General features: G+C 51.7%; 1 protein-coding gene across 1 annotated transcript; it reads left to right on the top strand.

Moving 5' to 3' along the window:
* The first annotated feature begins 414 nt into the window (after positions 1–414).
* Positions 415–19240, top strand: MGAT3 (beta-1,4-mannosyl-glycoprotein 4-beta-N-acetylglucosaminyltransferase). Its single transcript, XM_088531874.1, has 2 exons — positions 415–474; positions 17665–19240. The coding sequence occupies exon 2, from the start codon at positions 17666–17668 to the stop codon at positions 19172–19174; it is 1509 nt and encodes a 502-aa protein (XP_088388000.1). The 5' UTR covers positions 415–474; position 17665; the 3' UTR covers positions 19175–19240.
* The last annotated feature ends 3519 nt before the right edge of the window (positions 19241–22759 follow it).

Below are 22759 nucleotides of genomic sequence, written 5' to 3'. Positions count from 1 at the left end.
AGAGATGCTGCCGCGGGGGGCCCCGCCGCAGGGAAAACGAGGTGCGGGCCGGCCCCGCGCCGCATCCCGGCCCCGCATCCCGGCGCCCGCGGCCCGGGGGGCTCCGCGGGGCGGGGGGCGGGCGGCGCAGCCCCCCGCGGCGGCCCGGGCGGGCCGGGGGGAGGAGACAGCCGGGGAGGGCGGCACAAAACGGGCTGCTGCAGCGCTGCCCGCCGCTGCCGGCGCCGCGCCGGGGCTGCGCTCCGCATCCCTCCCGCGGCGGGCGGCGGCCGGGCCGCTGCGGGAGGCGCAGCAGCGGCGGCAGGAGGAGGAGGAGGAGGAGGAGGAGGAGGAAGGCGGCGGGGGGCTGCGCGCTCGCCTCGCCTCGCCGCGGCCGGCGCCGAGCCATGCCGGGGGGCGGCGGGCGGGCCGGGGGCGAGCGGCAGCCTCGCCCCGCCGGGGGCCCGGCGGGCACCGACGCGGCGCCGGCCGGGGGTGAGTGCGCGAGCGGCGGCGGGGGCGGCGGGCGGGCTCCCCGCTTCCTTCCCCGGAGGAGTTGGCGGCGCCGCGGGGCCGGCACGGGCGCCCCCTCCCCGCCTTTCCTCCTCCCCCCGCTCCTTCGCCACCTGCAACTCCTGTGCTCGGGGCCGCCTCTGCCCGGGGCACCCCCATCACCCCCCCAGCCCTGCGGGGGAGCGAGGGCTCCATCTCCTCCCCCACCCCCCCCGCCTTATTTTTGTTATTTCGCTTTATTCCCCCCCACCACCCTCCCTTAATCCCGGCATCCCCTGCTAGGGAGCATCAGTGATGGGTAGGAGGAAGGCGATGCCGGGAGCCCCCCCGGCCGCCAGCGCGGGCTCGCCGGGGATGGAGGCGCCCCGTGCACCGCAGCAAAGGCCCATCTGCTGCCCGTGCTCGGAGGGCACGGGCTGGGGACGCGTGCCAAGCCTGCAGCGAGCGAGAAGGAGTAACAGGAGTGCGCGCGTGGGAGGGAAAACATACATACAAATATGTGTGTGTCTGTGTGTGTATGATCATCATCATCAAACGTCTCCTCTTTTCCTCCCACCCTTTCTCCTCCCCCTCCTCCCTCTCCACATCTGATTGCTCCAATCCCCAATGGAGGGCTGGCTGCGGAGGGATGCGGGTGCTGAAGTTCTCCCCACTTGTGCAGGGCTGCTGGGGTGCCTGCAGGCTGCAAATCATCGCGTATTTGCTCTGGAGCGGCCCGGGCTTGCGCAGCTCTGTCCTTGCAAGGCTCCCTGGGTGAGGGTGACAAAGGTGATGGGAAAGGCGGCATCTGCTGCAGCTCAAGCACCGGAGGGAGCAGGATGGCGAGAGGGGGTTCTCCACTGCCTCACTCTGTGGCTTTCCTAGAGGGGGTCCTGTGGCTGCATTGCTGTGAGCTGGGCCCTTCTCTGGGCAGGAGCTGGGGTCTTGCACCCGTCTCCAGCAGCCCAGGATGGTGCTCGGGCCAGGAGAGAGGGGCCCCGGCTCCGGCGCACACAGGCGCAGCGGCAGGGCAGCGTGGGTGCCGGAGCCTCCCCTCCCGAGAATGGCCCTCTGCTTAGCACTAGATCCCTCCCCTTGAGTGGGAAGTTCAAGCCAGCACAAACACTCAATGGCACCATTGCTAATGAGTGTGTCTTGAGTCACCAGGATCCCCCAGCCCTGCGCAAAATGAGTTTTGAATTCCCACCTACACCCCCGTCCACCCACCCTCCAGCAGGATGCGAGTCACCAGGACCTTTTCAGGCCCCGTCCCTAAACAGCAAGTCTCATGGTCAGGAGATGCTCTGTCCCCCCTCTCCCCTTCCCATAAGTGGTATCTGAGTTCAGCTGAAGCCTGTGACTTGCAAGGTGCTTCAAGTCCCCCTTGCTGAAGCTTGAGTTGCTGCCAGCTCTTCTGGGAAGCGCTGAAATGCAGCGGGACCTGCTATTACCTGAGCCTCAGACAGCTGAGAGCTGTCTCGGAGGAGAGGGGAAAAAGCAAAATCCCCACTCCCTGGTGCGTGCGCATCCAGCTCCCAGTGCTCCCCAAAGCAGAGCTGTAGCCCCTCAGGAACGTCTCCTCCAAGCTGCTGCAGGAGGGCAGCAGTCCTGTGAGCGGATCCTAGGGAGCCTCCTGCTTCCCCTTAGCAGCATCAGGCTTTGACTGAAAGCTGCTGCAAACAGCAGAGCTGTGACACTGCCCATCACAGAGGTCCTGCTAAGATTTATAGCCCCGCTCTGCCCTTGGGGGATTTTTGTGGTAGTGCTAAGAAATCCCCTGCAAGGGAAGACATTTCCTCCTCCACATGAGGACACTCAGCTATACCTGCACGGCTTGTTTATTAATGCCTTGGATGTGGCAGTTACATCCCCAGGAGAGGACAGGGTTTCTGACAATCTTCAGGTGAGTTTTCTTGCCCCACTTCTAATTCAGTGGATCAGCTGTTGCCTTCTCTGCCCGCCCATCCTCACTGCACTAAGGTTGCAGAAGGAAAGGGGTTGCCCTGCAGAAGAGGTTGAGAAGCGGAGGTAGAAAATAGCATATGCATTTGCACAGCAATGTTAGCTTCAGGACAGGCCTGCAACTGTAAACATTTATCAAGCGTGCTCGTGCCCAACATGAGAGAGGGATAGTGAGTTTGAAGGATTGCTGGGTGTACCCTGCGGCTGCGGAGTTGGTTTAACATAGGCCAGGCGCCCTGTGGTGAGTGCAGCCCCGCTCAGCGCGTTTGCCTGGGGAGCGTACGCGGGAAGTTGGAGCGCTCCCGAGCTTCCCGTCCGCCTCGTGTTTATCCTTCTCCCGCGCACGAGTGGCTGCGCAGCGTGGCTCTGCGGTCCGCCAGGTTGGTGCAACACGCACCGCGTGTCTTTGAGGGATGGTTGGGTGGCAAACGCGGGCGCTCGCAAAGCCGGGGCGCGTGTGGCAGCGCGGACGGCCCGGCGCGATCGCAGCAGCGCGGGTCTTCTGCGGGGCTCGTACCCGCACGAGAACGGCTGCGTGTGAGCAGCCGTGTGCGCCGGAGCTGCTCCGAGCAGAGCCGTGGGACACCCTGCTGCGGGCAAGTTCCTCTCGCTGTCCCTTCCCTGCTTTAACCTGTCAGCAAGCAGAGGTAAACTCTGTTTGATGGCAGGGTTTATATCTGAGTTTTCAGCTTGCTGCATCTGCGTTTTTCTATCTTGAGAATAGCATCTTTAAGGCACACCTGCTATTGCAGACTGACTTTTTTATTTATTATTTTTTTTTTTCCTGTACATTGGTTCATAGAAGAAGAAGGAGAATTTGGTGATGGATAGGACGGGTTGGCTGGGCCAGCATTCATTCCTAGGGGCCGATTAGGTTTTAGGTGGGGTTGCGAGCTCTAAAATGAGCCCTTTGTACATTGTTGGAGGCTGCGACCCAATCAGTGGGATGGAGCTGGAGGAGGTGGTGCTAACGAAGGCTGGTACAGCTGACAATAACTCCAGCAGGGAGGATGGCAGAGGGGGTACTGACTGGCACAAGAGGCGTCTCCGCTTCGTTAGGTCAGTGTAAGGTGCCTCAGGGAGCCGGTTCACATACTGAGGGTAGGAGCAGTGCGTGTCTCGCTGTCCCCTCCCATGGCTGGCATCCTCCGTCTCTGCAATAAGAAGCCAGGTCACGTTACGTTTGTTTTGATGTTGGGATGGCATCTTGTGGCACTCACTACCAGCGAGCGGGATCTGAGATCTGGGGAAGGCAGAGGCATCAGGCAGCCCTGTGCAAAGGGGGCAGTCTCGGAGAAGCTGCCATTCCCTCGGGATGCAGGGGCGGGCCGCGCTCCGGGCAGCGTGCTGGGCTGTGCAGGTGCAACGGCACGTGGTGCGCCAGGACTAGCAGCTTGTCCAGGTGCCAGAGACCAGGGCAGAGCTGCAGTCACAGGTTCATGGAGATTCCCCCCTGCCTCCTCCTGGGGAGGCAGAAGGGGTGCTGTGTATTACGGCTGTGGCAAGGGGTGCTCAGGAGCTCAGTTCCTCTATCCCTGTGAAATGGGCTCTTGGAAGACACGTTTGTGATTTCTTTACCTTCCTCTTCTGGCTGCATTGTGCTCCCTGCAGTGCAAACCCTCTGCTTCCCTCGAGCTGCTCCTGGAACATGAGAAGCACCTCCTGCTCGCCAAACCTCTGAACACCTGAAGCAAAGCGGGGGCATTTTTGTGCCCAGAAACTTGCCTGGTAGAGCTGATCCATGAGGGAGAGCAGGGTGTGCTGCTCCGAGCTCTCATCAGGCAGGCCGAGGGAAGAAACGGCAGGAGAGGAGCTGGCCACCTTGCAAGAAGCAGAGGCTGCTTGTCGAGCCACAACTCGGTGCTCATCCTCTGCTTTAGGACAGCAGCAGCTATCCCAGGTGCTTGCTGCAGGGCCCTGGGCCTTTCCTGTGGAGATAAACCCCTTTCACTGACTAGGCAGCTTGATCAGTTAATGCGTTTTCTGTTTCCCCAGCTGGCAGCGGCTAAGGGAGTACCCAGGCTCATGCCTCTAAAGAGGCTTTTCGCAGGCACCGGTTGTGGTGTAGGACCAAGCCAAGCTTTGCCACCACACTCTTTCAGCTGGTAAAGCAGAAGTTGCAGGCGGTGGGAGAGGTAGAAATGACTGTCTAGAGAGACAGTGGGGGAAACCCCCACATCTTCTTTCTCGTATTGTGCTTTTTATGACAAGGTTAATTTCAAAGGGCTTAGAAGCAACCCATTAAGCTTCTCTTAATTAAGCAAGCCCCTTAGCTGGAGGTGGCAAAGCATCGCTCCCGTTTTGTGTCCAGGGAATCGGTGGCATGGAGCCTGTGGCGTGCACGAGGTGGCATGAGCAGAAGGTCGGTCACAGAGCTTAGCTGTGGGCATCTCAGAAATGCCCCTCAGGCTCCTGCAGGTTGGGTTGATGCAGAGCGTGGCACTGTCGATAACTTTCTGGTTGTTGCTTGGATCCTGCTGCTCTTTTCACCACAGTTATTGCCTCCCCCTTGATCTGTTGTCCGATATGTAATTCCAGCTCCTTGCGGCCTGTCCCTTGGAGTGCCATTTTCCCTTAGAGTGTAAATCCCTATGGATTGAGCTAGGGTTAGTAAGCAGAATCAGACTTTGTTATCTCTTAGAGCTTTGTATGATTATTATTTTCTTTTTTTCTTGGGGTGTTGCTGTGTTTGTTTTTGCATCTTACCAAAGCCGCAGCAAGCGAGATTGAAGCGTACCGAGAGACTAATGCAAATTAGACCCACTGCATAACGTCTTCAGCAACTGTGAAATCTGTGATCTAAGCGCAGGTAGCCGCTATGCTGACTTTATCTGCGTTCGGATCCTCTGTTTCGGCATTCAGATACCAGAATTGAACAGAAAGCAAAAGAGGCAGCGTGGCAAAGCGAGAGAGAGAGACATGAAAGGGAGCCTCTCCCCGAGATGCTGAGCCCTTTAAGAGAGAAGGGGAAGGTAAGCTAGAGCCTGGAGATCTTAAACTGCTTGTGCTGAGGCTGAAGAGAGGGCTCTGGCAGCGTTTGCGCGATCGCTTCTAGCAGGGCAGCAGGTGAAAGGAGGAGGGCAGTGGCCTGCGCCAGCTGAACATGTTGGACGTGGATGGACATGGAACCTGCGGGAGCTGGGAAGGGTCGGGCTGTGGAAGGGCTTGCAGACACGGGGTCCTCTCGCTGTGGAGCTGGTGGCGCGAGGCCGGCTCCGAAGCAGAGCCGAGCGCGGGGCGGATCGGGAGCGCGGGGCCCTGGGGCGATCGGCGCGCGCTGCGCACTATTATTTAATGACCCCATTGCCATGGGAAACCTCTCGCCCTGGTGTTCGGAAGGGCAGCGCTTCCTGAAGGCCCTTTGAGTGGGGTAAAAAAGCAGCCAGGTTATTTTGTCTGCTTTTTAGCTCAGCCTTCTGCATATGTTACCTTTGCTAGCCTGGGAAGAGCAGGGAGGCATTTTTTCCTATTTCCATTTCCCCTTTCTCATCCCCTCCTGCTTCAACAGCCCTCTGCCATCTTCACTTTGCTGTGCCGATGCCTGTATCCCTTGCTGCTTATGTAGGGGTGACAGAGGCAAGAGGCACCGAGAAACCTAGCATGGAGGGTGTGTGATCTCCCGCTTTTCTCCTGCGTCCATGTGAGGACTCTGGAGAACAGGTGGGTTAAGGGAATTATTGTCTCCCTGTGAGCCCTTTGTCCCCAGATACCTTCTGCTGCGCTGGTGTTTGCTGCAGGCCTGGCTGTTTGCAAGTGGCCGTTGTGCTTTCAGTTATGTGCTATTGGCACAGAGCCTCTGTGGCCTCAAATTCCCTATTTAGCAGCAACTCTTGGAGCTCGGGTTGACCACACCTGCATTCAGCCCGGCCAGGGGGACGCCGGGATTGCTCCTGCATAATTTAGCAGTCTCCTGAATTATTTATAGTGCAGTTGTGCTTGGAACAGAGTCTTCGCTTCCCGTGAGCGCTGCGGGGAGGGAAAAGGGATGTCTGTCAGGCATCCAGAGTCTATCACATAGGGTTGAGGAGGTGCTGTGGGTCTCCTTTCTGCCCCTCTTTGCTTCCAGTGCCTTCGTGCAACTGAAGTGCTCTGAAGACTCTCTCTTTTGCTGAGCAGACCCAAATCCAGTTCCTGCATCATTTAGGTGTTGGCAACTGCAGAGCATCTCTGTGACTTGCAGGAGGTTCCCGAGATGCATGTTTATAGGAAAGGGATGGCATCGAGTATGAGAGAGAAATCTGGGGCTTGGATTTGGTCCCTAAGTCAATTATGGTGCTGTGCTGTGGATCTGTGGAAGGGATCATCAAGACTGATCTCTAAAATACTCAGGTGCTGGAGAGTATGTTTGCAAAGACAATCTTGTCCTGCCAAAATGTTTTTTTATTGTTATTTTTTGGTTTGTTTTTAGCTTTAACATGACACAGTACAGGAAGCTTTTACAGAAGATCTTCAGGACCTGAAGACTTGAAAGCTCGTGTGGTTATCAGCAACCCATGTGAACTGCACAGCTGAAGTTCCCACAAGACTTCCCAGTTATTAAACCCTAAGCAGCAACCAGTTGAGGGCAGAGGGAGGGCTGCGACAGTTTTCATGGGGTCTTTCAGCAGACGAGTGTCATGAGGAAGAGCCGGGTGGGCTGAGAGCCCACCTTGATGCTCTGGGTGCTTCATCCCCCCTGCCTTGCTGTGGCAAGTTGCTGCCCCGTGTGCTTGGACTGTCCCACCCCTGCTCAGGTGGTCTTGGCAAGTGAAGCACGGCTGTGGCTCCCACTGTAATGCGCAACCTTCCGGTGTTCCACTGATCCTAATGGTGTGTTTATGCATTAGCTTTTATGGTTTTCTTCCTCTCCTTCCTTTCTGGCGTGGCTGTGGCAGCTGATTTCTCAGAAGCAGAGTTCAAGATAAATGTGTTTGTGCTGCTGAAGGCCTGAAAGGGGAGGGAAAGGGTCGAGAGGGTGGAAAGCAAAAGGAACTTGGACTGTAATCAAGCGATTGTTACCGTAAACTGCTCTCTATCTGTCCACTGCGCTGCTGAGCTGAAGTGCTGGGTTTCCCTGCTCTCAACTGCGCTCTGTGAGTTTGTGGCTTTTGCATTTAGGAAAAGCTGGTGGAGTTGGCTGGGTAATCAGCCCAGGTCACTTTGACAAGCAGTGCTCTCCTACCTGGTCCTGGTCTGTTTTTCAGCCTGAAACAAAACCGACTCTTCAAACCATGTGTTTTTTACCTCCTGTCATGGAAGTCAGCAACTACATAAATAAAAACTTCCTTCTCATCCTTCCCAAGAAAAAAGATGATTTTAGGGAAAAGCCGTTAAGAGAAATGGTACCAAAGTCTGTGATGTCCAGGATGACGTTTGATCTCACCAATAAAGACAAGCTCTTTCCCTCTTTGCCCACTGTTACCCTGGGACCGGTGTCAGGCGTTGGAGTGAGTTTGGCTCCTCTTTGCTGCCTGCTGCTGTGGCTCCAGGTCTGGCCTTTCCCCCTCTTTGGCCATGTCCACCCAGGGTTCAGCAGGGAGCTCTCTGGCGACGTGCGTAATGTGGGGCTTTGCCTCTCAGGAAATGGGAACAGGGACCTCCCGTGGTCCTGGCCACTCGGTTTAATCTGGAGATCAGGGTGCTGCTTTGCATAGGGAAAGGGAATGCGTGTACAGAAGAAGTAAACATATTGCTGAGACCCGGGCCTGCTGCAACGCCTGTAAACAGGATCCAGCCGTCTGTGGGAGGCAGAAGAGAGATTTATGTGACCCTGAGTTAAGTGCATTAGGAGGCTTTTGATTTCATTCTGGGAAACTGCCCCTTTTCACGGTACCATATGCCTGTTACTGGCATACAGCGGTTACTGGAGATCTGATTCGTGTGGATTTAATCCGAGGGGCTGTGATACTGCAATCAGGAGGATTACATAAGCAGGGGGTTGTCTCTGCGAGCCCCAGCGAGCTGAGCTCTGCAGAGCCCTGAGCTTGTGCCCTTTGCCCACACCGGAGGTTGGAGTCTGGGCTGATTCACCCCTGCCTTGGGGCAAGGCATTGAAGAGCTCTCCGTGTATTGGCGCTTTCTTTCCGAAAATAATAACAAAGTGAAGTGGCAGTGGGGGGTCTGGGCAGCACTGTGTCGAGGTCTTGCCTAAGTCTTGAAAGAGGAAGTGAAGAACAAAGACAGAAGAGACAAATAAATAAGGGTCTGTTCTTGGTCCAAGAGAAATTCCCAAGGGTTCGTGTAACATTCTCTGAAAGACACAACACTCCCAAGGCTGGAATTAGTGGATTTTTTTTTTTTTTCGGAAGGAGGAGGGGGGAGAAAGGGGAAGGAGAGGTGAGAAGGGGGACAAGAACGGGGAGTGGAGAGGAGAGAAGGAGGGAGAGACCCCATAGAGAAACCTCTCAGCATGGAGTCAGGTTTCTCCGGCCGTTCCTGGCCGAGAGGGGTTAATGCTGTTTGCATGGGATTGGCTGGTCACCAGACATTCAGCGAAGAGGGGGATCCAGGGGCTGCCAAGCGGGACCCCTGTGGCCTGAAAGAAGGGGAGGAGGGGAAGGAAGAGGCTGGGAACGCTCTTCCAAACAGTAATAGATCGGCTACTGTGGGAAAGTGTGTGCACTGCCAAGCCCCAAGTGGTTGGTGATGGATGGGGGAGGAAAGAGGGCGGGGATGGAGGGCCAGTTCTTCTTCCCCATGGCTGCTAGGATCTTGCCGTTATTACCTTCTATTCCATGGCCTCTCTTTATTTATGGTCTTTATGGGGTTTAATTACTCCCCTCCTCTATCCAGCTCGGAGAGCTTTTATCCCAAGGATACACAAACAACTGCCACCCGCTCCAAAAATAGCTGGAGGCAACGTGGTTTCTGCCTGCGTGGGCTGCTGCACTCTACCCATCACCATGGCATCGAGCACTTCTTGCCTTGTTCCTTCTTTAATTGCCTCTCTCCGGCCTGCAGGACATCCACCTTACCACCCTCTGGGTGCCAAGCCTGCACCTCCCAGAGCTTCACTGTTGCTGGGCGGCCCTGGGATTTCTGCTTTCCTTTTCTCATTTGCACGGGGTTTACATGTATGGCCCAGCGCACTTCTGCCCAGTACCCCTCACGCAGGGGCCCTCAGCAATGAGTACAATTTTGGCTGCCCGTTTTGCTGCTGTTCTTAGGATTCTTGATTTGCGTTCTTCAGCACATGTGGATCACCTGGCAGAGCCTGCTCTGAAAGCAGTTATCTGATGTTGCTTCTTCCAGAGCCTCCTTGAGACATGCTCCTTCCCTGATGCTTGCCAGCAGGAGCCAGCTAGCTCGTGGTGGTTGAACGGGAGCCTCGCTGGGAGATTTGGTTAGATGAACTGTATTAAAAAATGTCCCTGAATTTTGAGTGCTCAAGGATATAGTTACGAGATACCTTAGTTCTGGTAAGAACTGAACTGGTGAAGTCAGTTTAGGAAATTTCTGCCAGTCAACGGCTTGTTCCCATCCCTAGGCACTTTTATTGGAGTTTATTTTTAATCCAGTTAAATCTGCTGCTGATTTGGGTTTACAACACTGACTTTCATGCAATTGTACTGACACAGCTGAGGGGTGGTGAGCTGTGAAAGGGGCGAGTGAGCGGAGAGAACCTATGAAACCACACAGCCCATTTTACCACATGCCTCACTTGAGCCTCTTAAGACATGATTTTCTTTTACACACAAGAAAAAAAAAAAGGATAGAGAAAAAGGGATTTTGTCCTGTTCTTTTCTGCAAGGCATGCTCTCTGGGAGTTCTCGCATACTTCTTTGATTACCCTATGGCCTGTCTAAGGACATAAGTTGTTTTTGCATAGTTTTACCCATTTCCTTTTCTATTCATTGTCTCAAGATGAAGTGTTCCTTCCCTGTACGGCACCAAAGTCAAAGCAAAAGTCTGTCAATGCAAAGTCAATGCAAAACTGTTTTGCATTGCTGTAACCACCACATATTTGAAGTGGTGAGTGGGGAGAAAGGTCTTGCATCCTTAATATGTGTATGTGTACAGCAGAGTGCCATGAGTAATGTGTCAGCTCACCCTGATGTCCTGAGAGGACAGATGTGTGGGCCAAGTGATGACACAATCTGCAGAGCCATCACAACCCTCTTTAGGAAAGTGAATTTTATGAGAAGGCAGTAAAAAAGATTGAGGAAGAATCTTTCCAGATTGTCAGGTGTAAATGAAGGAGAAAAGAGGATAGGAGAAGAGCCACTGCCCTTTAGTGGAAGGAGTACTTACTTAGGCTAGGAGCGCTAAGAAGTTTGAATTATGGTTTTTGAACATCTGAAGATCAGATGTTGAGGCATCTCAGAACCATGGAAGTTCCTATGGTGAGTCTGATTTTGCCTGGGGAGAGGAAAGAGCTGCAAGGAAGCCCAGTACAATTGAAGGATGCTAAGAGGAATAGTCAGTAGATTCTAGTGGAGTTAGAAAACTTGAAGCTGGATTTCTTTAGTGTGCGCTACTGTACCCTTGTGATGTCCAAGTACTTCTCAAAATTAAATTGGTGTCTCATAGCACATTATTGGATTTCAGTAGAGTTTTCTACTCTTATCCAAGCAGATCTTCTTTTAAACTGGGGGCAGGAGAATTACATAATTATGCTGCTATTAGTATTATAGTAGTTACTGCAAGAACAATCTGTTCAAATGAAGGGGTTCTATAATGGACTCTGAAGGTGTTCGGATGCTGGGTTATTCTGGTGACTTCTGGAAGAGCAGTCTTGAGCCAAAATCCTGTCAAGGAAGGCTGCTTTATCTCCAGGTCCCATGTGCTCTGTACTAAGGGTCGAGAACTGCTTTGTCCCAGAGTATGCAGCAACCTTGCTGTGGTTGCATGTAGCACCTAAAATAGCTCAGACTTAGCTCACCACAGAGCAGGACAGTAGAAGCAGGGAAAGCCCATGGAAGTTGTAGAGTTCAAAGATGCACTGTGCCTCTGGCAATCCTTTACCTTGGGGAGATGGGCAGCCATAATATTTAAAACACTGGGGTCTCTGCATTGCATCCATCTTAGCTTCCATGTGCAGCAGATGGTAGCTGCTCATTTGGAGAATGCTACGTAGGGACTGTTGCGTCTAGAGCTTTCCTACAAGAGTGCATAGGAGAGGAAACACCCTTCTTTCTCAGCATAGATAGTATCCGTCAGTTGAAGCTTAACAAGGCCTTGAGTACAAACCTGAGACTTATGGCTGACTTGATGTATGTCAAGTGTCTGCCTTCAGTGGAAAGAGAAAGGTAACATCTTGGGTTCTCAGTTGTGCTCTCACTTTTCCCTGGCCAACCTTGTCTCAGCCTTGTGCAGATTCACTCCTTAGCTGTTTTTTTTTTCCTATATCTTTTTTTTTCACTCTTTTTTTCGTCTGGTTTGATGTCACCCATTGATAGAGTGCAGATATCAGATCTGGAAGTCAAATGGATGCAAGGACATGTGCTGCTGAGAGTGGTGACCTCATGTCTCCTGCATGTTGCCAGGTTGCCTCACCTCACTCTTGAAAAGGAGGGAAGAAGCTTAGGATAGAGCCTAGTCTTTCCTCTGCCTGATCTAGGCCCTCTTGAAGAGTAACTGTGCTGGATAGTTTTGCTCCAAGTAGTTGGGCAGGCAGTGAGTCAGTGGCACCTTGTGGTCAGTTACCTCATGCTCTGCACTTCCTTTGCAGCTTTGAGGCATTACTGTTCGTTGTTAGTGCTGTGGGGGACAACACTTAATGAAGGTCGTGGAAAGATGTTGAACTCCCTTCCTGAAATGTCAAAAGAAAGTGATGTGAAACTACCTGCATTCAGACCACCCTGCTCTATGACCCCATCAGAACTTCCTCATCGCTTGCAGTCCCTGAAAATATCATGGCATGTCTCACATAAGACAGAAATGCTGAGCCCCAGCTACCATGTGGTATGTAGTATTTCTCTCTACTTTTCTTGCTGTCCAGATTTGTCCAGATTCCTTGCTCTACTTCTCTTCCTGTCCTAAAGCAAAGCAGAGTCTGTTGCTCTTGAGCTAGCTATCTTTCAGCTGTAGACAAACAGTGCTTTTATAGTTTCTTCTAACTCTCATGAATTTTTGCAGGACAAAAGTAATCTGAGATTTTAGAGTGTTTAGAGGTCCTGTAGTTCCAGTGTGTTATTCCTATGCCCTGTGAATGACAGGTAGATACAGTCCTTGAGGAGAGCCCATTCATGTTTATCTCTAAGCAGAGTGGAGAGTGGGTTTGGCCCTCAGCATGGGATGAGGCATGGAAGTTATGTTGCATTTTGTTCTGACAGGTGAATTCTAATTTGAATTATTGTTTTGTGTCAAAGTGGGCAGATACGTTATTGCATGGGTGCTCAAAGGAGATGAATATCTCTATATCAAGGGTGGGGAACAATGTGTGTGCTTTGACTTGTCCTCCACAGCAGACTATCTCCTGTAACCACAGTAGAAGCATAGAAAGTCTTGAGTCGTGAGCCCTAGTGTGTCAGAGGCTGCATGCATCCAGCAGCCCGTTCTGTGGCCTCTTGCCAGAGTCCTCTAGAAGAGAACATTAGGACTGGTGAATTGCCAGCTCTTAGTTGTACATATCTTTCTCTTGCTCCTTGAAATCAGGATATGATTTCAGGATGGTATAAATCAACTGGTCACTTGAGATAATGGCAAAGTAAAACTGTAACAGGTGCCTGGGACTATTATGCATACCACCCCTATTTTTCCTCCTTCTCTGGAAGCTATTCCCCTGCAAGGTGAGACTTCAAGCAAGGATATATCGGTGTGGTCCTGGTTCCTCGTCCCCCGCCCCGGCCCCCAAAAAAGAGAGAGGTTTGCAGCTTTTTTTTTGCGGCAAAACAGCCTGCTCTTTAAAGTATTTTGTCTTAATGGGGCTGGTGGTCCATGCTCATCTCAGCCTTTTGCTCTACTTCTCTACTTAAACATTAAAGCCTTTTTTAATTATTTTTGTCATTGTTTTTAACTTGGCAGCAACTCTTTCTCTCTCTCTGAGATCAATAGATTTTTCCCCCTCCCTCCTCACTCAAAATTGTCAGAAAGGAAGCATCTCTTGCAGTTTTCTGTGTTTGTGGTAGCTGATGGCTGCTTTGTGATAGAGCAGCTGGGATCCTTTATGACAAGCTGAGATGTCTTCCTGACTGGTACCTCCTTGCTAATTTCCACCATACATAAATGCTTTGGATGGGGAGGCTGGGTAATAATGTCTGCCTCCCATGCTGGCCTTTGTCTCCAATTAACTATCACTCAAAGACATATCTTTCACTGCAGTGCTGATCAGAGGATATGGGAAGGGATATGTGACTGATGGTTTTTAGCATCTCGGCCCACCCAAGGGTGGATGAGCTCTCTTCCTCTCTGACAGATGAATCCCTGGTATGGAAGGTGGAGGTGGAGGGAAGAGGATTTGAAGGGGACACAGTTTTATTCTTCACTTGCCTCCTTTTAGGAGGGCATAAGAAATGGGTTTGTCTTCCCATTCCCTCACAAAGGCAGCAAAAATTGCCTCCTGGGAAATATCAGTAGCGCAACAGCAGAGGGTACTGCAGGGCCAGCTTGTTTTGGCAGGGCTGCAGAGGAGAGCTGCGTGCACCAGCCCAGCTCCTCTGAACAGAGGTTGCAATTACTGAGAGGCAACACAGCCGTGTGAGGGCTCAGTTGTGCCTGTGGGTGAAGAGCTGCAGGGCTGAGTGCTGGGCCTGACAGATATTGATGTATGCAAATGTCAAGTGAGGAAAATATGCTTTACTTCCTAAAACCATGTGTCGTACTGTGGACATGGCACGCCAGATCCCAGAAAGTGAAGCAGTCTGCTAAATGTCAAGAGTTACGACCTTTGTCTGGGAATTTCACAAGACATGCAGAGCATCTCAGCTCAGCTGTCTGGGAAGGAGATGGGAGATCTGCCTCAGGCGTGCAGCTCCTTCAGTTCTGGTCCTCTGAACTGGGCTGACCCGGGGGAGGCGGCCTGCAGCACACGTGTATATATCCTGCAGAAACTGGAATGAAACCAGCATTGTCTGGCAGCCGGCGGGATTGCCTCTGCGGAGCAAGCTGGGTCCCCACCTGACCGAGGACTTTGCACTTGATGAAGACCAGGTGTCTGGAGGTGTTGTCTCAGAGAAAGCACAAGTTGCCTGATAGGAGATAACTGCCTAGTAATTTACCCATAAAGGATGTTTTCTTCAAAAGGTGTCACTACTAATTTATGCTCTTTAGCTTCCTTGTACTCTTTCCCAAACCTAGGGACTTGTTAGGCTTGTCCCAAACCAGCAGCATGTAAGGAAGGGGCTCTGGGTACTCCTCTGCTCTGCAAGCAACTTCACAGCTCCTACAATAAACAAAGCCTTTACTAAAAAATAACATTTCGCCCTGGACACGATGAGATCCTGTGGAAGGGGGAGCTCTTCAGCAGTGCCTTGAAGAAGAAAATGTTGCAGTGAACCCAGAAGGGCCTTTATGGATTTCAGCATGACACTTGGCCCTCGGGGCAGGCCCGGCAGGGACTTCTTCCTCAGAGGCAGGCTGCAGTGCCAGATGCAGGTGGGTGCAGGAGGTGCATTTCCTCCCCTGGCTGGGCTGACAAGAAGGCAAGACGCAAAGCTGGCCCAAGGGCCACGTTGTTGAGGTCCCTGGCCAATGCTGTCCCCACAAAGCCATCGGAAAGGACTCCTGGGGACGTGCTGTGGGTTGTTGGACCCTCAGCTAAGGTTTTGGTGCTGGCCATTTGCACCAGTTCTAGCCACAGACCCCTGAGGCCAGCGTACCCTGCTGGTCTGCTGTCCCACCACAGCGGTGCCCTCGGGAGGCATTTCCAGTCCCCATGACACACCTCTGGTGTTGCCGATCCCATTTGACTGATTTCCAAGCTGTAATCTCAAAGTCTCAAAGGTCTGAGGGGCTCCTGGTGTACTAGAGATACTAAAACTTGCAATAAATATTAACAAAGGCAGCTGCTCCCTACTTTCTCTTCCATGGCAACTCTCAACTTTTCTGCCAGCTCCAGGCTGCTGTCCTCCCCTTGAAGCAAAATAACCTTGTTGCTAAATGCTGAAGTCTTCCATGAACTACTCTGTTTCACGGGGCGGTGCTCATCTGCATGAACTTCAGAGTCTTCTCAGGGCGACCACAGAGCCATGTCCTCATGAAATGCATTGCCCAGGGCAGGAGCAACAAATGAATTGGTGGCCATGTCCTTCAGTTTGGGAGATGGGGCAAGTGGCATAGGGCTAGAATTGAGATTTAAGGGAAGGAAGTCTTGAAAGTCCTTCAGAGACCATTGTACAGAGGACAGTGTTAGCAAACAGTGATACTGCTGAAAGGGGGCCATGAAGTGTCTAGAAATGTCTGCTGCTGAGTTGTAGGGAATAGATGGATCTTTGTGAAGATCCACATGAGTTCTTCTTTGCTTAGTTGCCTTTTGTCCAAGTACTTTACAGCCTTATAGTATAAAAGTCTCTCTGAGTTAATAAGTAAACATGCTTTGTCATATTTCATTTACTGCCCTCGGAAGTATCAGGAGACGACTGTAGGTTTTTTTCCTCTGCTCCTAGCCCTGGGACACGTGTCAGCTCTGAGGAGAGCTGAGCCGGGCGAAACAGGGAGAGCTCAAGTGAAGGGCCTTGGCTTATGCCCTGATGCGGGGCTGTCTGCACCTATCCATGGCTCTCTGGGCAGGATGGTCCCTCACCTCCGTCTACCTCGCATGGAAGTGTCGCCTCACCCTGGCACTAGTGTTTGACAGAGGTTTTTATTAACAACTGTGTGGGATATGCGCAAGAACTTTGGTCCTTGAGGGGGAGGAGGAGCCATATCCTGCGTCCAGAAGTGGCACCCGAAGTGACAGGGTCCCGGCGAGCCATGGAAGCATGTGAGACCTGGTGCGTTTTGGGCAGGTTTCCTTCCTTACGGGGACTTTCAGGCTTGAGTTGCAGAGGTGGAAGGGGTGGGTCTCTGCGTCTTTGCATGGTTTCATGCTGCAGGTGGGGGAGCGTATAGCCTCCATGTTGCAGAGGGCATTTATGTGATCTGTTCCAACACCCACCTCCTCCCAAAGCTTCCAGTTCTGGCAGAGGGGAAACCTTTTTTCCCTAAACAGCAAAACACCTTTTCTTATTTTCCTTGCTGAGGCATTGATTGAGCTTAGAGCTCCTGTCTTTTTTGTTCTTTTTCTTTTGTTCTTTTTCTTCTTTTTTTTTTCTTTTTCATTCTTTTCTTCTTTATTATTTCCTTTCCTTTTGTATTTTTTCTTTTCTTTCCTTCGTGTTTCTTCCTGGCTTGTAGTCTTGAATCACTTTTCCGCCCGACACAGCGCTGCCCTCCCAGCATGGTTTGGAGGAGGGGAGGCGGTGTAGAGACAGAATGGAGGCTGTATTTTTTACTGTTTGGAGAAAAGGCTTGAGCACTGCTGGGCTCTTGCTGGCCTGGCATGGGTCTGTTATCACAGCACAGTATTACCTGCAGAAACTGCTAGATATGTATTTTGGCGGCCCCGGTCCAGACTCAAAATGCCTAGCATTTGGTTCATGGAAAACAAAAAGCAAAGGGCAATATCTGGAGACATATGTGACTTCAGAAGGAGAGTAAAAGTGGAGGTTTTTGTATGTTTTTTGTTTGTTTGTTTGTTTTTCTGTTCCCATATAGAATCAGGTAGCATTTTCTGGGAGTCAGATTTTTTAGGGTATATGGTGTTCGTAAACTCTGAAAAGATCTGGGAAATGTGGATATTTGCTAGCTTCTGGGAGGCTGGCTAATGATCTCAGTCCTTTAAAATATTATACATTGGCCATGTTTTTGGTTGATTCAACTGCTCCTTCTCATACCTATTCCTTTTCCCTCCCCTGCTCCCTCTCATCCTCCTTGTTATCTCTTCATTTTCCCCTCTGCCTCTGGTGGTACAAGACCTGAAGAGGCTGGTGTTTATGGCCACGGCTGTGTGTGGTGATTTCACTAGATTGTGAATCCCTACTTTTCTGCATTTCCCTTCATTCTATGTTGTCACCAGGGCCTTTCTCCTCTTTGTGCAGTTAAAAGACAGCATCTGATCTGGAAGCAGTTCAACTTGGTGTAAGCTAGACAATATGAAAGACCTGTTGAAGATGGTAGAGGGTGGGGGAAGGTTTTTTTGGAGTCAAGTCTCAAGGAATGCCTCCTGAACTTGAACTAGGCTTGTTGCATTCCCAAACTGTCTTCCTACCAGTGATAATTTTTTGTACCTCAGTAGTTGCTGAATATAACTTTTCTCTCATGGCTTTCCCACAGGATGAAGATGAGACGCCATAAGCTCTTTCTGACTCTCTGCATGGCTGGTCTCTGCCTCATCTCCTTCTTGCACTTCCTCAAGGCCCTGTCCTATGTCACCTTCCCCCGGGAGCTAGCGTCACTTAGTCCCAACCTCGTCTCCAGCTTCTTTTGGAACAATGCACCCGTCACACCTCAGGTTAGCCCTGAGCCAGGGGGTGCTGAGTTCCTCCGCACGCCTCTCTATTCCCACTCGCCCTTGCTCCAGCCCTTGTCTCCCAGCAGAGCCAGCGAAGAACTGCACAGAGCTGAGTTTGTGCTACCAGAAGACACAACAGAATATTTTGTCCGTACCAAAGCTGGTGGTGTTTGCTTTAAACCAGGCACCAAGGTGTTGGAGAAGCCATCGGTGGGAGGGCGGCCCGAGGAGCGAGCGGATGGTGCCGCCTCAGGGCGGCCTGCTCGCAAGCTGCTAAGTGCTGGTGGGACCAAGCGACGCAAGTGGGTAGAGTGTGTTTGCTTGCCAGGGTGGCACGGCCCAAGCTGCGGGGTCCCCACTGTAGTTCAGTACTCCAACCTGCCCACCAAGGACCGCCTCGTGCCACGGGAGATCCCTCGACGGGTCATCAATGCTATCAATGTCAACCATGAGTTCGACTTGCTGGACGTCCGCTTCCATGAGCTGGGGGATGTGGTGGACGCCTTCGTGGTGTGCGAGTCCAACTTCACGGCCTATGGTGAGCCGCGGCCCCTCAAGTTCCGCGAGATGCTCCTCAATGGCTCCTTCGACTACATCCGCCACAAGGTGCTCTATGTCTTCCTGGACCATTTTCCCCCCGGCGGCCGCCAGGATGGCTGGATTGCTGATGACTACCTGCGCACCTTCCTCACTCGAGACGGCATCTCTCGCCTCCGCAATCTGCGCCCAGATGATGTCTTTATCATCGATGATGCTGATGAGATCCCAGCCCGTGATGGGGTGCTCTTCCTCAAACTCTACGATGGCTGGACAGAGCCTTTCGCCTTTCACATGCGGAAGTCACTCTACGGCTTCTTCTGGAAGCAACCAGGCACCTTGGAGGTGGTCTCGGGCTGCACTATGGGGATGCTCCAGGCTGTCTATGCCACCGATGGGATCCGTCTGCGGCGCCGTGAGTATTATACCATGCCTGGTTTCCGGCAGTATGAAAACAGCACAGGACATATCCTGGTGCAGTGGTCACTGGGAAGCCCCCTCCACTTTGCTGGCTGGCACTGCTCCTGGTGTTTCACGCCAGAGGGGATCTACTTTAAACTGGTATCAGCCCAGAATGGGGACTTCCCCCGCTGGGGTGACTATGAGGATAAACGAGACCTCAATTATATTCGGGAGCTGATCCGGACTGGCGGCTGGTTCGATGGCACTACGCAGGAGTATCCTCCCGCCGACCCCAAGGAGCAGATGTATGCTCCCAAGTACCTGCTCAAGAACTACCAGCGGTTCCACTATTTGTTGGAGAACCCCTACCGAAGAGCAGAAGGAGCTGCGTGATGCCACTGGGGCTTGCATAGGAAATTGGAACTTCACAACAAAGGGAAAGAGCCGAGTGTTTTGCCAGTTCCTTTCTTTTTTTATTTTCTTTGATTCCAGGTGGGGTGTACCATTTCTTGGGAGTCTCTGCCCCCCTTTCTTCCCTTCTTCCCTTTATTCCAGGGTGATGCTCAGGGAAAGAATTCCTGAGTCGCGTAAAGGGAGGCCTGGGCAAGAAATGGAGAGAAGTTGGGGACCTACTCTGGGAGTAGCATAAAGACCCTACCACATCTCCTAAACCTCTCCTGCTGGCTGGAGAGAATCTTTGCAGCCAGCTGGTGGATTTTCCTCTGCGGGAGGCTGGGAGGATCCCCTGGGGAGAGAGAGGGCAGCTGTTCCTGTCCACCCTCATCCTTTGTGGATCGGAGCAAGCACAGATGTGAGCCTGGGCTGTTCAATGAGTGTGTGAGTCAGCAGGCATAAACCAGTGTGAGTGGTCATGCGTGCAGATGTGTGTCACGGGCATTTTTTGGATGTGTGAATGTGCAAAAGCATCTCAATAAGTGTTTAATTTCTGTATACCTCTGTATTCAAAAACTATTTGGGGGCAGGCAACACCTTTGCTTTGAAGGTGTTCTCCCCAGTACACAGCCTCCTCCCACAGACCCAACGCATTTATCCTGGGCCAGATCTTGGCCTGATGCTCTAACAGCCCTTGAGCAGGGAGATAGAAGTGGAGGAGAAAGCTTATTTTGCTGTTTTTTGTTTGTTTTGATTTGTTTTTTGTTTTTACTTCTTTTTCACCCATTCCCCCACAACACTACACTGGCTTGGCCTACAGAGCCTGAAGCATCTTTCCTACAATACATGCTTTTTGCAGGGCAAGAATAAGCTGTAGAGAGCTTAATAAGATGGTGGGAGTGTATGTTTACAAGTGCATGGTTTCCTGTGTGCATGAGTGCTAACATGCATGGTTTTGGGATGCATGTGGGCATTTGCTACCAGAACTGGGTGGGGGGAAGGGGACGTAGCTGGGCTTGGGTGCGTGTGTTTCCACAGAGGTCAGAACATGGTGGGATGTGGAAGCTATGGTCTCCATCTAGGCATGGACTGTGTTTCAGATAATGCACAGGAGAAAGCATTGGCTCCACAGACCAGCGTTACACATGTGGGATGGTTGCATGCTGGCCCTGACTGTGTGCAGTCATGCAGACTATACCTGTTACAGGGATGTTGCCTGCATCAGGAGCAGCATGTGCATACTGGCTATTCTTTCTTGCCATGGCATAAATGGAAGGGGAGAGGAGAAAACCAATCAGCCAATGGGTGTTGTGGGGAGATACAAAACATGTCGAGGCATATGAGCCATCTGTCTGCTCTTAGGTTGTGAGGGAGCTTGTGGAGAGAGAGATGGTGAACAGGCTTCCCCTGGGGCCAAGAGGTTGTTTTAGGATGACCAGACAATACAGAGAGGATGGGCAGCCCACACTTGCAGCCTGGACCGTGTGGACGAGGTCATGCAGAGGAGAGAGGAATGGAGACGAAACTGGCTGCAGCTGGGTGGCGAGTGCCTACTCATAGTTTGCCAGTGACGGCCAGTCAGGATTTGGCTTGTCCGTGCCTCAGATTGAATCAGCTCATTGAGGAGGCAGATCCCTGCTTCCACCCTTACCTCCCTTCCTTAGCAGATGGCTTGACAGCGTGCCTGGAGACCGGAATATAGCGGGCAGAGGATGAAAAACACGATGAGCTTGCCCTGTTAGCTTTATAGTGGAAAGACTGGGTCATTTCCAAACAGAGGCATGAGAATCATGTGTAGGAGGAGGAGGAGGAAAATATTTGCCATAAGGAAGAGCGACCCTGACATCAGGTCAGCTGTGCTGAAGCAGAAGGGTTTCCATTGCTCCCTATATCAAGGCTCCATGTTGTTGTGTTGTCCAGCCTGTTCTCTCCTTTCTGCCTCGTTCCCATTTCTGTATCTTTCTCTCTCTCTCTCCCTCCTATTTCCCTCTCCAGAGAAGTGAAAAACAACAACAACAAAAATCTATATCTCTAGTTTCTGTCTCAGTCTTATTAGGGAATCAAGCTGAACATCTTCATTTCTGCTCAAACTGATACCAAGTTCATTTTAGCACCTTGCACATCTCACATGCAACAGCAGCTGATTAAAAATACTGAAGGACCCTTTTTCTTTCTTTTCCACTTTTAATTTTTCTACTTGCTATTGCCACTTCTGCTGCGTGCCCTCCACAGGCAGAAAAGCCCTTTCGGGAAGTGAGCAGAGGGTCCAGGAGCCAGAATATCCTTTCCCCAAAGGGAGGTGGTGGCTTCTCTGAATTCAGATTTGCTGATGTGCTAGGAAGGTGGTGCCTGGTCGCAGTCATGGAGGCTTTGTACCAGCTTGCTGCATTAAGTTCTTGTTTATAGAGAGATTATGGAGAAAATAGGACCTAGCTGAGAAAGGAAATGCCTGTAGTAAGAGAGACATGAGCAGGGCATTGAGGCTGCTGCTTGAGGAAAATGTGATTTCCCCAGGGGCGCCGGAGGAGAGCCAGATGTGTTAGCACAAAGGATTTAGTAGAAGGTACTTGAGAAGTATAGATTGAAGATGACATTCCTCATTTTTACTGTTAAAAGAGAGCATGAGACCTGCATTCAGACCATTGGCTTTGCCTTATGGCAGTCACACCGCAGCAAGTCCAGGACTAGGCCTTGCTGAAGACAGGAAAGAGAAATCGGTGTTTTTAGGAGCACCACAGACCCATGAAGCAGAGGCTGAGATGCCTGTGTGCTGGGGCTGCCTCTTGTAATTGCATCAAGGAAGATGCTATGTGCCTGGGAGCAGCCTCTCCCTTGACACCAGCCCTTCCAGTGCATGAGCTTCCTTGGGTATTTTTAGTGTGCTACAAGTCATGTTTTCGGCACTGGACTTGCCTCTTAAGACTTTCAGTCGAGCTCACAGCTGCAATATCTGGATCTCCTGCTCCTCAAGCACAGCTTGTTCCCTCCTCTCTCCTTCCTTATTTGCTCCATAGTCCTTCCCTCTCTGAGATTCTGCTATCCCCCAGGCAAGAGGAAAGGTCCCACTGGAACGGGGTAAAAACAGTATTGGAACTCTTCTGTGTCATGGCCTGGCTCAGTGTCCCTCCTGAATTTCCCCGTTTCCTTATTCTTAAGAAATGAAATTTAAAACAGGCTTCTGTTGTGAGGGAAGGAAGGGACTTTACAGATGAAGTGCATTTTTTTTTTCTCAAGAATCGTTTAAATATTTTTGGTTTAAGGCCAAACCAGTCAATGTTTCTGTTGTCTCATTTATCTGGCTAACCCTGTGTTTAATATCTTTAGGGAAACAGAGTGCCTGTCATTAAAAAAATCTCCCTTGTCCCTTGGGCGGTGGGGACTTGCAAGCTGGCTTTTGCACATTGTTTTCCCAAGGAGGTGGCTTGCCCTCTGTCCAGCCTTTGCACGCACTGCTTAACCCAGGCCCTCGGTGTCTGTGCTCAGACGGGAGGCAGCAAGGTCGGAGCCATCCTCCACGGAAAGGAATCCCGAGTGGGTGCATGGGGTGGTGAGAGGCGCAGAGAAAGGAGGCAGGTTTGTGTTGTA

Source organism: Tinamus guttatus, unplaced genomic scaffold, assembly GCF_059628265.1.
Source record: "Tinamus guttatus ecotype Peru unplaced genomic scaffold, ASM5962826v1 Tinamus_guttatus_pri_ptg000439l, whole genome shotgun sequence".
NCBI classification, from domain to species: domain Eukaryota; kingdom Metazoa; phylum Chordata; class Aves; order Tinamiformes; family Tinamidae; genus Tinamus; species Tinamus guttatus.
The sequence above is the reverse complement of the archived record's forward strand: the minus strand, read 5'-3'. Positions and strand labels throughout refer to the sequence as shown.

What these genes read in the sequence shown, in the direction of transcription:
- MGAT3 (XM_088531874.1), top strand. Translation starts at nt 17,666, where the DNA reads ATGAAGATGAGACGCCATAAGCTCTTTCTGACTCTCTGCATGGCTGGT.